This window comes from Garra rufa, chromosome 19, assembly GCF_049309525.1.
Source record: "Garra rufa chromosome 19, GarRuf1.0, whole genome shotgun sequence".
In the NCBI taxonomy this organism is placed as follows: domain Eukaryota; kingdom Metazoa; phylum Chordata; class Actinopteri; order Cypriniformes; family Cyprinidae; genus Garra; species Garra rufa.
This window is the reverse complement of record NC_133379.1, coordinates 28,797,794-28,811,464: the sequence shown is the minus strand read 5'-3', so window position 1 is coordinate 28,811,464 and position 13,671 is coordinate 28,797,794. Positions and strand designations below refer to the sequence as shown.

General features: G+C 37.0%; 1 protein-coding gene across 1 annotated transcript in view; it reads right to left on the bottom strand.

The window, feature by feature from the left end:
* The window catches only part of unc5da (unc-5 netrin receptor Da), a 264,333-nt gene that overhangs the window by 39,475 nt on the left and 211,187 nt on the right, over positions 1-13,671 (bottom strand). Inside the window, exons 5-8 of the mRNA XM_073824489.1 lie at positions 11,651-11,831; positions 7,835-8,002; positions 5,337-5,501; positions 3,124-3,159 (exon numbers count right to left, since the gene is read on the bottom strand). Coding sequence (XP_073680590.1) covers positions 3,124-3,159; positions 5,337-5,501; positions 7,835-8,002; positions 11,651-11,831 — 550 coding nt within the window. The remainder of the gene's footprint in view (positions 1-3,123; positions 3,160-5,336; positions 5,502-7,834; positions 8,003-11,650; positions 11,832-13,671) is intronic.

Sequence of the window (13,671 nt, the reverse complement as noted above, 5' to 3'; positions counted from 1 at the left end):
TATATATATATATATATATATATATATATATATATATATATATATATATATATACTGTATATAAACATTGTATACACACACAAGAATTAAAAAATGCATTATGGATCCCACAAAATATTAACTAGCACAACTTTACTGTTAAATTGACCATTTACTGTTTTCACTGTATGTTTCATCAAATAAATGCAGCCTTGGTTAGCATGAAAGCCTGTTTCTGAACTAAATAAATGTAATCTCAAAACTCTGACTTTTAGATCTTACAATTTGGCCTTTTTTCTTTGCAATCATAGCAACAAAAAAAAAGAGTCAAACTAAGAAAGAATCGTGAGAATTTTTTTTCATTTTATTCCTTGACAAACTTTTTTTCGTTCTCAGAATCGCAAGAAGATAAAAACTCAGAATTGTAAGCAAAAATGATAAAATTCTGAGTTTATATTTTGTAATTATGATTTTGTTTTTCAGAATTGCAAGAATGAAGTCAGAATTTAGATAAAAACTCAGAATTGTGAACAAACATGTTAGAATTCTGAGTTTATATCTCCTTAGAATTGCAAGAAAAAAGCCAGAATTATGAGACATAAACTTGGAATTGTAACAAAAAATGTTAGACTACTAAGTTTATATCTCATAATTCTGATTTAATTCTCAGAATTTCAGGAAAAAAGTCAGAATCACAAGATAAAACTCTGAATTGTAGCAAAAATATTAGAATTCTGAGTTTATATCTCATAATTCAGATTTTTTTTTTCCTCAGAATGACAAGAAAATAGAATTGTGAGCAAAACTGTTAGAATTCTGTTTATATCTCTTAATTATGATTCCCCCTCCCCTCAGAATTGCAAGAAAAATAGTCCAAATTTTGAGATATAAACTGTTTTCTCAGAATTGCAAGAAAATGTCAGAATTGTGAGATGTACTCAGAATTATGAGAAAAATGTTAGAATTATGAGTTTATATCTCGGAATTATGATTTCCCCCCCTTAGAATTATAAGAAAACATTCAGAATTGTGAGATTGCAATTATTAGAAGCAGGGCTTAAAAACGGAAAAAAAAATCCATTCGGTTCACTCCGAGCAGAATCGATATTATAACGTTTCTGTTCTTGCGTTCCTCATTAAACAATACGTTCCGAAAACAGTTTTCTAGAAAAAATACCGATTAATAACGTTATTTTATTAGATAGATAGATAGATAGATAGATAGATAGATAGATAGATAGATAGTGTGCCTTTTAATAACATGTTTGGCATTATGTTTACAAATGATTAAACCAAATTCCGTGTTCGTGTCATTTGAACTTCTTGTCTTTAAAACCGAAAGTAAACAAGTTCACCTGGAAACTCGTTGCAAATGCGCTAATAATTTTTTAAAAACAATTTTCTTTTTTGATAATACTATAGCGAAATAAGCCCCTTCAAGACCATCCGCTTAACATCCTGACCACACGGCTTAATCTGCGATAAAAACCTGTTGACTTATTCCTTACCTAATAGCCTACATAATAGCCTATTATCACAAAACAGAACTCCAGAAAGTTATGATTTCACATTTAATGCATAAAAGTAAAAGAAAACGTAATGCATTGTAACATTATAAAACAACAGATTTGTTTTAACATTTAACACAACAGATCAACAACTTAAATTATAATATACCAAATAGGCTACTGGAAAAACTGGATGGGCCTCAGCAAAATATTTTATTAAAAAAAAAGTCAATCTATAGCCTACTTAAACTACAAGTTTTAATTAGGCTACAATAACTTAAACCTAAACATTAGGGATGCACCGATCGGAATCGGCTGAGATTGCTTGCGCGTTTTGTCATTTTGTTGGTTCTGTAATCAGCGGTAAATGCCATCAGGTGCATGATTTCACATTGAGCCGTATATACTACACACAGCCGTTGTTCACCGACGAGCTGCGCACATTCACACTGATAATGAACATGGATTTGCGCAGCTCGTCGGTCGGTCAGTGAACAACGGCTGTGTGTAGTATATACGGCTCAACGTGAAATCACGCGCCTGATGGCATTTACCGCTGATTACAGAACCGGCTTTACTGACAAAACGCGCAAGCATCTCGGCCGATTCGGATCGGTGCATCCCTACTAAACATACCTTTGCACATGAAACAGCCAGGTGCTTGGCAACCTTAAGCTCCTTGCATCAGGAAGGGCTCTGCTTATGACGTCTGCTTCGCGGGCATTACACGTTGTATGCGTCACCGTAGCATTTGCGCACACAATTTGAATTCATGTTTTTGGTCTGCCAAATTGATATAATAAAGAGAACGATAAAATACCATTATTAACCGGTTAATTTGGAATTTATGTTTCCGTTTCTGTTCAGAACAATTAAAATTGATTTTGTTTTCGTTTTTGTTTTTGTTCCTGTTCAATGTCATTTGTTTTCGTTTTTCGTTTTCGTTCCTTGAACCGGTTCAGAGCCCTGATTAGAAGTCACAATTATCTTTTTAATTTTATTATATTGCAGAAACTTTCATGCATCAGAGACCTTTTTTTCAAATCATTTTAAAAATCTAACTAACCCCAAACTTTTGAATAAAAAAAAACAAATATTAAAAGGTTATGTTAACTGAATTATGTTTGACTACATTAGAAACATGACATTCCTCAAGCGAAAGCCTGTCAAAGGTGTTTAATCTTCGCAGTGCATCATTGTCAAGTTAATGTGCCACCATTTCTGTCATTGAGTCAGCACTCTGAAAGCTGTCTTTAAAATGTCATCGACTTAATTGGTTTCCAGGTTGTTTCAAATGCCGTCCTGGATGATGATTCACAGGAAACCTAATTGTCAGGGCATCAACCCAATGTTGAACAATGTCAGTGTGGAAATGAGCTTATGTAAGGTTGCAATAAGGTTGTTTGTAGAGCGTGACTCAGAACGATGCTAACAGTAAAAGGGGTTAATGAACGATCATATGAAGATGGATGATCCTGATGCAGTGGTGTTATTACATCATGCTTCATATGCCTATGAGCATATTCAAAAGTTACGCAGTGCAATGCATGCAAATGAATTTTGGAAGTTAAAAAAAAAAATCAAAGCAATAAAGAAAAAAAAAACACAGATGAAAGGTGATGCGGCAGTGACTCACCTTGCGGAACCTTCACATCATGAAGCAGCTTCCTGTCTGCAGAAAGACACGAATAACATGCTGTTAGACGCACAAACGCAGCATCTTTTAGATGCTCATGCACAAACAGCACTCTAAGGCATATCTGGAAGTTGCAAGAACCCGTTTAAGATATATAAAAAAAAGCCTATTTGGTGTTATGACGATGCATGATCTGATCAAAGTTACGCCATTGCAAAAAACGAGAAGAAGCCTTAGAAATCCTTTAAAAAAACTAATTTAGAGAAATTATGTAGGAGGTAAATAAAAGACGGAACCGAATCAAGCTGTCTAAACACAGATCTACATATGTATGATGTTCAATGACAGCCATGTAATCTGGAATTGCTGTCAAATCTTTTACACGAAATTACCACTCTCGCACAGAAAGAACGTTACGGATGCATTAGTGTGTGTGGTTGTGTGTGTGTCCGTATTAGGTGTAGGAAATTGGTCTCTGATAGGGATGTCTATCACCGTTGGGCTTTAGACTCATCTGCAGAGGATGGCGAGGTGTACACCCTCCTCCCCGAGGGGATGGAGGCAGGAAAGATTGATTAAAGAACTGTCAGGATGATGAGCGAGGAGGATTAAAACAGAAGATTTCTGCCTCTCCCAAGGAATTACAAAACGGCCTGTCAAGTGCTGCTCGTCTGAGGGCTTGACTGACTGGTTTCATTCAGGCGCTGACAGCCTTCCACAGAGCACTTGTCTCCGCTGATCTAAACAAAAGTGAGATGATTTTTTACTGCTTTGCGTCTGTATTGCACTAAGGAAGTTGGGAGCTGTATAACAGAAAATCAGGAGCATATTGAGCCTCTTTAAACATTTTACAACCACACACAGCGTCATGTGAAGTAGAAAGAAATACACCATCCGTGTGTGCTTTCATTGAAACGATAAGTCAAAACATTTGGCTTTTGAACAGTTTTAATATTTTCAATCTAGTTTAGACTTGTGGTAATGATGTTGGTGATGATAGCAGAAATGATGATGACAATGATGATAACGCAATGACTAAATGTGACCTTGATGATTCATCTGAAAGCTGAATAAATACGTTTTCCATTTATGTGTGGTTAGGATAGGACAATATTTGGTCGAGATACAACTTTTTTAAAATTTGGAATCTGAGAGTGTGAAAAAAATCGAAATATTGAGAAAATCGCCTTTAAAGTTGTCCAAATGAAGTTCTTAGAAATGCATATTACTAATCAAACATTAGGTTTTGATATATTTATGGTAGGAAAAATAACAAATTATCTTCATGGAACATGATCTTTACTTATCCTAATGATTTTGGCATAAAAGAAAAATCGATCATTTTGACCCATACAATGTAATTTTGGCTATTGCTACAAATACACTATATTGCCAAAACTATTGGAACACCTCTTTCCAGTAAACAGGTTTGACTACTTTAGTAATTTCCATAAGTACAAATCTGTTTAAGCATATAATTATATTATAGGGTATTATGTGCTTTCAATTTTGGACAGGACCCTTTTCTATTCTAACATGACAATGCATCTGTGCATAAGGCAAAAATAAAAGGTGCATAAGGTTCAAAAATAAACTATTGATTCAGTCAGTGTGGAAGAAGTCCTAATCTCAGTTGAACACCTCAGGTGTGACTTTAAATGCAGACCTTGAGCCAAAAACTCATCACCAAACACCAATGACTTGTACATTCACTATATGAACAAAGGTATTGGGGCACCACCTTCTTTGGAACAGAAAAAAGGCACTTCCAAAATTGTGGCAACAAAGATGAAAACATAATTCATGTATTTAAAAATTGCATTTCCATCTCTGTTGTTGTTTTGGAAGTATCTAAAATGACTGTACCCATATGTACAAGTCATTGGTAATTGGTGATGAGTTTTTGGCTCAAGGTCTGCATATACAGTCACACCAGAGGTGTTCAGCTGGGATTAGGACTTGGCTTTATGCTGACCAGTCAAGTTCTTCCACATTGACTAAATCATTCATTTCTTTTTGAACCTTGCTTTATACACAGATGCACTGTCATGTTAGAACAGAAAATGGTCCTGTCCAAACTGTTGCTACAAAATAAAAATCATACAGTACTATAGAATTTCATTATATGCTTAAACTTTAAGATTTGATGATAGCAGTGATGCCAATGCTTGAAATGATAGTAATGAAGACAGCAGTAATGATATGGTCACTACCTTGAATACAGAGGTCTCCGGTGCAGTTGTCAGTGTCTAGGGCGGCTCCATCACACAGTCTGCCTCCATGTTTTGGCTCCGGGTCTGTACACTCTCTAGTGCGCTGCCTCTCACATTCAGAACTACACACAGACCACAAAGTCCACTCGGCCCAGCCACCATCCACTGTCACACACAAAGACACATATTTTCATTAGAGTGCATAAAAAGTTTTATATGCAGCGTTTTCAACAAAAAAATTGGAATTCATACTTCCGCTCAGAACTATCTTATGTATCTGATATAAACGTTCCCTCAGAATGGTCACTCATTTCATTCCTCTTTCCACGGGAGGTGTTCCTATAATTCCAGGATTTTCCCCTCTCAAGGTTTGTCTCTGACAAAAGCAAAAGACAATTTACTTTTGTCTTGTTCCATCAGGCTTTCCCCCTTTACCCTAACGACTCCATGGGCTGCTGGTGTTTCCTCTGCGGCTAATCTAAATGCAAATGCCGTGTTTGTGCGTCTCTGTTGAGTGGGGTACTGGGATTGAGCTGGGCTGGAGAGCGAGATTAAGTTTTTTTCGTGACTGGTGCCCTCTTCAGATAACTTTTCCCCCAACATGACAAGTGGTTCCCATGTGATTGGTGCTTCCAATGAAACCATAAATTTAGCCAGCGTAAGAGCACCCGAGGACCCGGCGACTGATAACTCTGTCTTTTTTTGCTCCTCTTTTTCGCTCCATCAGGTTTCTCTGTCTGCCCCTCAGTCTTTCTCCTTTCAAATGTCCGTCTTGATTCCCTAAACTTCTGGAAATTCGTAATCCCATTTTTTTATACCATCACAATCTCTGTCACACACACACGCTCTCTTTCAGTTGTCTGTCTTTCTGAATTCCTTTCAACCCATTTATCTGTCTCGCTCCATCTCTCTTGTTCACTATGAAGAGCATTGTATTGCATTTTAGACAGTAAACAGGAAATCTGTGAGAATGACACTGCCACATTAACAGAACGCAGACACATATCAACTGTAAAACTCCACTGAGGTCAATTCAAATGCAGCACATACTGTTACGTTCCTGTTTTATATGCAGGCTCTCAGACAGATGGATTAGCCATCAATTTGTTCAGAAAGCATGTTTAATTAACAAGACATAGCAGTGAGGCGTATTCATGCCGCCTGACTGACCAGCCTTGAACTGTTGAATCCGCTGGCAAAATGCACTTCTAGGTTTTAGAACAAAGAGCTGGAGACGAAAGAGCACATTAAATGCAGGCAACTTTCCAGGAGGTCTCCTGTAACAATATTGATGATAATACTGATAATATTGAAAAAAATAAATAAAATCGATGAGTATCGATGAGTGCATATCAATTTGGGCTAAAAAAAAAAAAAAACAGTTAAACAGTCCGCTGTTCTTCAGGAAAATCCTTCAGATCCAACAGATTTGTTGGTTTTTCAGCATTTTTGTGTATTTGAACCCTCTCCAACAATGACTGTATGATTTTGAGATCCATTTTTTCACACTGAGGACAACTGAGGGACTCATATGCAGCTATTTCAGAAGGTTCAAACGCTCACTGATGCTCCAGAAGGAAACACGATGCATTGAGAGCGAGGGGTGAAAACTTTTGAACAGAATGAAGATGTGTAAATTTTTCTTATTTTGCCTAAATATCTTTTTTTTTTTCATTTAGTACTGCCCTTCAGAAGCTACAGGAGATAATTACATGTTCCCCAGAAGATAAAATAAGTTCAATTTACCATGATCTTCACAATCAAAAAGTTTTCACCCCCTGGTACTTAATGCATCGTCTTTCCTTCTGGAGCATCAGTGAGCTTTTGAACCTTCTGTAATAGCTGCCTATGAGTCCCTCAGTTGTCCTCAGTGTGAAAAGATGGATCTTAAAATCATACAGTCATTGTTGGAAAGGGTTCAAACACAGAAAAAAATGCTGAAAAACACTTGAACAACCAAACAAAAAAATACAGCTGTGGATCATTCAGGTAACAACACAGTATTAAGAATCAAGTGTAAGTAAGCTCTTGAACAGGGTCATTTTTATAAATTCAACTATTATTGGTTGGACTATTTGTAAACATCTTTTATGTGAAATATCTTATTCAGGTCAGTAGTAAATTAAAAAGAGCACATGCATTTTGTATGATCACTTTTATTTTGGTAAAATACTTAACATTTTGCAGATTCTGCAAGGTGTATGTAAACTTTTGACTTTAACTGTATATGTATTACAATTTCTCCAACCTTTTACACTCTAAGATATGCCTAAAAGTAAGTTCACTAACGACTCAGCAAATTATCAATTCAAACCAGTAGAAAAAGAACCGGCTCAAAAAACTCATGAGAATATTCTGCACAGATCAGACCAGATTTATTGAGTTGTATACATTAAGATTTGTTTTTGAGCCACCCTGATCTTGCTCTCACATCACATCCAGTTCAGATTGCAAGCTCACAACTCACAAGCTAATTGCATCTGTTCTGCATCTCTAACCTGGGCATGGTGAGGTGCAGGTGCTCTTCTGAACGGACATTCCTTCACAGAAAGCCCCTCCGTTTAGCGGAGCAGGGTTAGTGCAGGTCCGCGTCCGCTTCTGAACTCCTCTCCCACAGCGGACGTTACACTCTGACCAGTCTGTCCAGGATGACCACCCTCCATTCACTAAAAAAGAGAGGAAAAAAGAATGGATTAACATAGTACTGCTTTCTTTGAAAGGAGTTTTAAAACGGCTGTACGGCCTACAGGAAGGCATTGTTTATCACACCACAGGATTTAATTTGGAAAGTTACAAGCTCTGGAACCAAATACATAAACATAAACAGGAACCAAAAAGAAGGATTACTGCAAGAGGACTTCAACATCTCTAGATATAATAATAATCTCTCTCTTACCGCTCACAAGCCAATGATTACCTTTTGTGTGTGAATTGGCTCTTTTGATATGTTTATGAAAATGTTTACACATAAATAAGAAACTCAATGCTTTCCAGATGTGTGCAATTTCGCAGACGTGTACTTACATGCTACAGGACTAAAAACAGCAAACACAGCTCTACAAAATACTTCATCTAATCAACTCGACTAATGACTTGATCATTTAATTGCTACATGGAAGAGATTGAAACTGCATTATACAGATATTACATTAGATGCCATTCAATACTGCCTAGATGTACATAAACATGTCACAGACATGCTAACAGACACGCTAAGGAGATAGATTCTCATGAATGAATACATGAAGCGGACATTTAATGGACAGATCATTTTAAAAATAATTAGTGGTGGCAGTTTTATTATTATAAAAGGGTTTTGTTTTTAAACTACTGCTAAAATACATCATATTCTGTTCTGTACGCCAAATATAACACTATCTAATCGTCCTTTTAAACTAGTGCATCGTCTCATTAACGCCACTCTACGATACGAACATTATCAAAACCAACAAACAATGCATTTGTTTCTTAAATATAAGCACACAAGCGATTTTTCTAGTGACTGCTGAGCCCAAGGGACTGCTGGGAGTCATGTTAAATTGTAGATGCTACGCTAGCTGCTAAACGTTAATTGTGGATCAGTCAGCTAGCGCTCAATCAGCACTGCCTGCTTCTGACAGCTGATGTCAAAGCTTTTCAGTATGTTTAATCAAGCCTCTGAAACTGCCAGCTTTAGCCTTCATCTGTGACTGACTCCCAGCAGCCACGCAGAGGGAGAGAGAATGCGCCATATTACCTTACCATCAAAATATTGAGGATAAAACACTAGGAGACCATGTCAATTAGGCTAATGGAGCCTGAACCGTGGCAATGGTGGCCACACAGGGAGCGTTAGAATCATTAACTCATTATATGTGTTGACAAAAATAGATAATCGAACCCATACCGGGCGTCTAAGTGATGGCTTCACGCAGACACGGGTCTGGAGAAATGATGAAACGGTGTATTTCTACATTACGACTCGCTTGATGAATTATTGGGGATTTGAAAAACGAGGGCGCTGTGTCATGGGTCGTGGCGGGATGGTGATTTATAGGTGATCGTTTTTTGTAAACTGTAAGAGTGAAGGTCGGTGTAGGTGAGTAAATGAATGGGTGGCGCCATTGTGCAGCATGCCAAACTTTCACATATTGTGATCAGCAGTAACTCTTGTGAGATCCAGATGTTTCAATGCAACTTTTCTGGCACCTTCACTCCTTCCCTAGCATCCAAACTCACTGTGATTTTTCACTGTTTGTCACATGTCTGTGTTTGCACATTCCCAACTGACTATCAGTCTGTGCATTGGGGATTTTTTCAGTCACTCTTTTTACAGTTTTAAATCATTATATCAGTAGGCGCCAGTGATTCATTTATTTAACTGATTCGTTCAAAAATGCTGATTCATTCTGAGACAATATAATCGACTGCCTTTATGAGTGAGTGTTTTCAAAACATCATTTGAGTGAATGGTTTAGGGACTTTTTGTTGCTGAATTAATCAGTGTTTTTGAACAAATCCATTGTGGATGATTCAATGAATAGTTGAATGAATTTACTTGTTTTGCTTCTGAATGACTCATTGTTTTAGATTACACTGTGATGTATGTGGCAACAAGTGTCAGGTCTGTATGAGTCAATGATTCATTCAGATTAAGTTTTAATGAGTCACTGAATGATTCAATTAGTGTTTTTAAAACAGTTTGTTTTAGTAAGTAACTTGATTTGATTAGGCCATAGTTCAATTAGGACATTTAAGTCATTTTTATAAACATTACTGGTGTCCATCTTAAGACAAAAAACAAAGGCATTGATATATTTTAAGATCAATCAGTGCAAGTTTTGTTCAGTTGATCATCTTAGACTTACATTTTAGTCTGGGACTAGTCTTAAGCCTTGTCTGTGAAACCGGGGGTTTTAGATTACACTGTGACATAGGTGGCAACAAGTGTCAGGTCTGTATGAATCAATGAATCCTTGATTCAAATGATTCATTCAAAACACTGATTCATTCAGAAATAAGATTGTGTTTTTATGAGTGAGTCACTGAATTCAATTAGTGTTTTTAAAACAAATTGTTTCAGTAAATAATTTGATCACATGCTTATAAAGAAAGTTGCTTGTTTTGTTCATGAACAAATCAATCTTTCTGTACAAATCAGTTGTGAATGAATAAATGACTCATTTATTTGTTTTGTTTCTGAATTTCTTAGTGTTTTAGATTACACTGTGACGTAGGTGGCACCAAGTGTCAGGTCTGTACGAGTCAATGATTCATTCATTCAGACGATTCATTCAAACACTGATTCATTCAGAAACAAGACTGAGTTTTTATGTGTGAGCCACTGAATAACTCAATTAGTGTTTTTAAAACAACTTGTTTTAGTAAATAATTTGATCAGTTGCTTGTTTTGCTCCTGAACAAATCAGTGGTTCTGTACAAACAGGTTGTGAATGATTTAGTGACTCATCCATAAAAATAGTCACTTGTTTTGTTCCTGAACAAATCAATGTTTCTGTACAAATCAGTTGTGAATGATTTAATCACTCATTCATTTGTTTTGTTTCTGAATTTTTTAGTGTTTTTTAAGATTACACTTTGAGATAGGTGGTACCAAGTGTCAGGTCTGTACGAGTCAATGATTCATTCATTCAGACGATTCATTCAAACATTGATTCATTCAGAAACAAGACCGAGTTTTTATGTGTGAGCCATTCAATAACTCAATTAGTGTTTATAAAACAACTTGTTTTAGTAAATAATTTGATCAGTTGCTTGATTTGTTCACATCAATTTGTTCCTGAACAAATCAGTGGTTCTTTACAAACAGGTTGTGAATGATTTAGTGACTCATCCATAAAAATAGTCACTTGTTTTGTTCCATAACAAATCAATGTTTTTGAACAAATCAGTTGTGGATGATTCAATGACGTTTCTGAATGTCTTAGTGTTTTAGATTACACTGTGACCAGGTGACAACAAGCGTCAGGTCTGTATTCATTTATTCAAACAATTCATTCAAAACACTGATTTATTCAGAAACAAGATTAAGTTTTAATGAGTGAGTCATTGAATGATTCAATTAGTGTTTTTAAAACACTGCTGCTTGTTTTGTTCCTGAACAAAGCAGTGTTTCTGTACAAACAGGTTGTGAATGATTTAATGACTCACCCATAAAAATAGTCACTTGTTTTGTTCCATAACAAATCAATGTTTTTGAACAAATCAGCTGTGGATAATTCATGTAAACTGCAGAAAGAGTCAACCTTTTAGAGTAAAGTGTACTACCAAAATGATGTTCTAATGATAATGATATTCCAAACATGTTTCCATACCAAACACAATGACTGTTGCCGTGGCACTACGTCTCCTAGCAACAATGTTACTGGCCAGGCAGGTGTAGTTTCCCGAGTCAGACAGCCTTGCCTCATTGATGATCAAGTTGTGGTCAGCTCGAGTGTCGATATTGATGTCTTCAATAGAACTCACCAGCTCTTCATTCTTCAACCACTCAACCTGAAAAAAAAAGATGGATTTGACAGTTAAAAACAGCCTTTGTGAGTAAATCCAGACATTTTAATGAAAGTTTACTGTCAATCCAAACAGCAAAAGCAGCCCCCGGAACCAATCTACAGTTTGCATGAGGAGACCGTAGAGGTTGAGTTCTTTTTTGCCAACCTTTTCTCAAACTTCACAAACCAGCATGAGACCGTTCCTGACAGCCTATTTGAAGCAGACATCGCCCCCACATCAGCTCAGCCAATTAAATCCAAGTTACATTGTCAAATAAGACACAAGGCATATCAATGCAACAGCAAGCATTTCACAATGACCTCTGTGTGACCTATTACAGACTGATAGCGCAATAAAAAAAAATGTGCATGTGTCGCAGCAGACGCTTGCTTACGTTCAAACCCGTCACCTTGATCGGGTCACAGGTCACAGCTCATCCAAAGCCATCATGCCAGTTTGAGGAGACAGCAAGGTCAAGTCCAGCCCAGTGTTATTTATTCAGCTCTGATGTTTGACGGTCTGATTCATTAGGATTTACAAACGTAGCAATGGCGTGACGACGCGCCCTCTTCGCATGGCTGGTCGTGTAAATTGCAATCGTTTGCCAACAGCCGCTAGTTCTAAGTCGGTCCAGAGGGGCGGCAGTCGTCAGGGCACGGGGACGTGGGTTGATTTATGTCACTGTGCGTTTGCAGATTAAAAACACAGCACGCCCCTTGGGAATCTCTGTTTATGTGTAAAGTTCTCGCCCTCTGCGCTCGAACACCACGGCAGCAAATACGCACATGGGGCAAGCAAAATTGCTCGACTCCCTCTCTAAGGCCTTAAAGAATAATGAAGGGAGGAAAATCAATATATCAGCCATCAGATTGTCATGTGTGAGAGATTTCTCTCTCTCTTTCTCATCTTCGTGATGGCCGGAGAGAACTCTTTCATCATATGCTTTTAATTTCACTCTTTTCTCCGTTCCAGTCCAGAGCTCCCAGAACGGCGGTGACTGCATCTGTCCTCTCTTTCTCTCGCTCTCTCACTCTCCTTCCCTTTCTTCGGTGTTTATGCTTGGATCGCAAAAGCTAATCCAGTCATGTTGCTTCTTTGACTCTATAATGCTTATTCGCTCTACTTTTCATGATTCGATTGAATTCAATATTGATTATTTTTGGATATATATCAGGTACAGTACATGCCAAACTTTCTCAAGAAAAAAAAAAAAACTTAAATAATGCTGTAAAATATACAGAGTCAGTTAGCACTACATTAATATTGAAGGTTAAAATGAACTGATTTGGATACAAACGCTTAAAAGAGTGTACTCACCCCCTTGTCATCCAAGAAGTTCATGTCTTTCGTTCTTCAGTCGTAACGAAATTATGTGTTTTGAGGAAAACATTTCAGGATTTCTCTCCATATAATGGACTTCTATGGTGCCCCTGAGTTTGAACTTCCAAAATGCAGTTTAAATGCAGCTTCAAAGGGCTTTAATGATCCCAGCCGAGGAAGTAGGGTCTTCTCTAGTGAAACGATTGGTTATTTTCTAAAAACATTTACAATTTATATACTTTTTAATCTCTACACAAAGTACACACAAAGCTAGACAAGACAAGCATTTGAGGTTAAAAGTATATAAATTGTAATTTTTTTTTTAAATAACCAATCGTTTTGCTAGATAAGACCCTTCTTTCCTCGGCTGTGATGGTTTAGAGCCCTTTGAAGCTGCATTTTGGAAGTTCAAACTCGGGGGCACCATAGAAGTCCATTATTTGGAGAGAAATCCTAAAATGTTTTCCTCAAAAAACTTGATTTCCTTACGACTGAAGAAAAAAAGACATGAACATCTTGGATG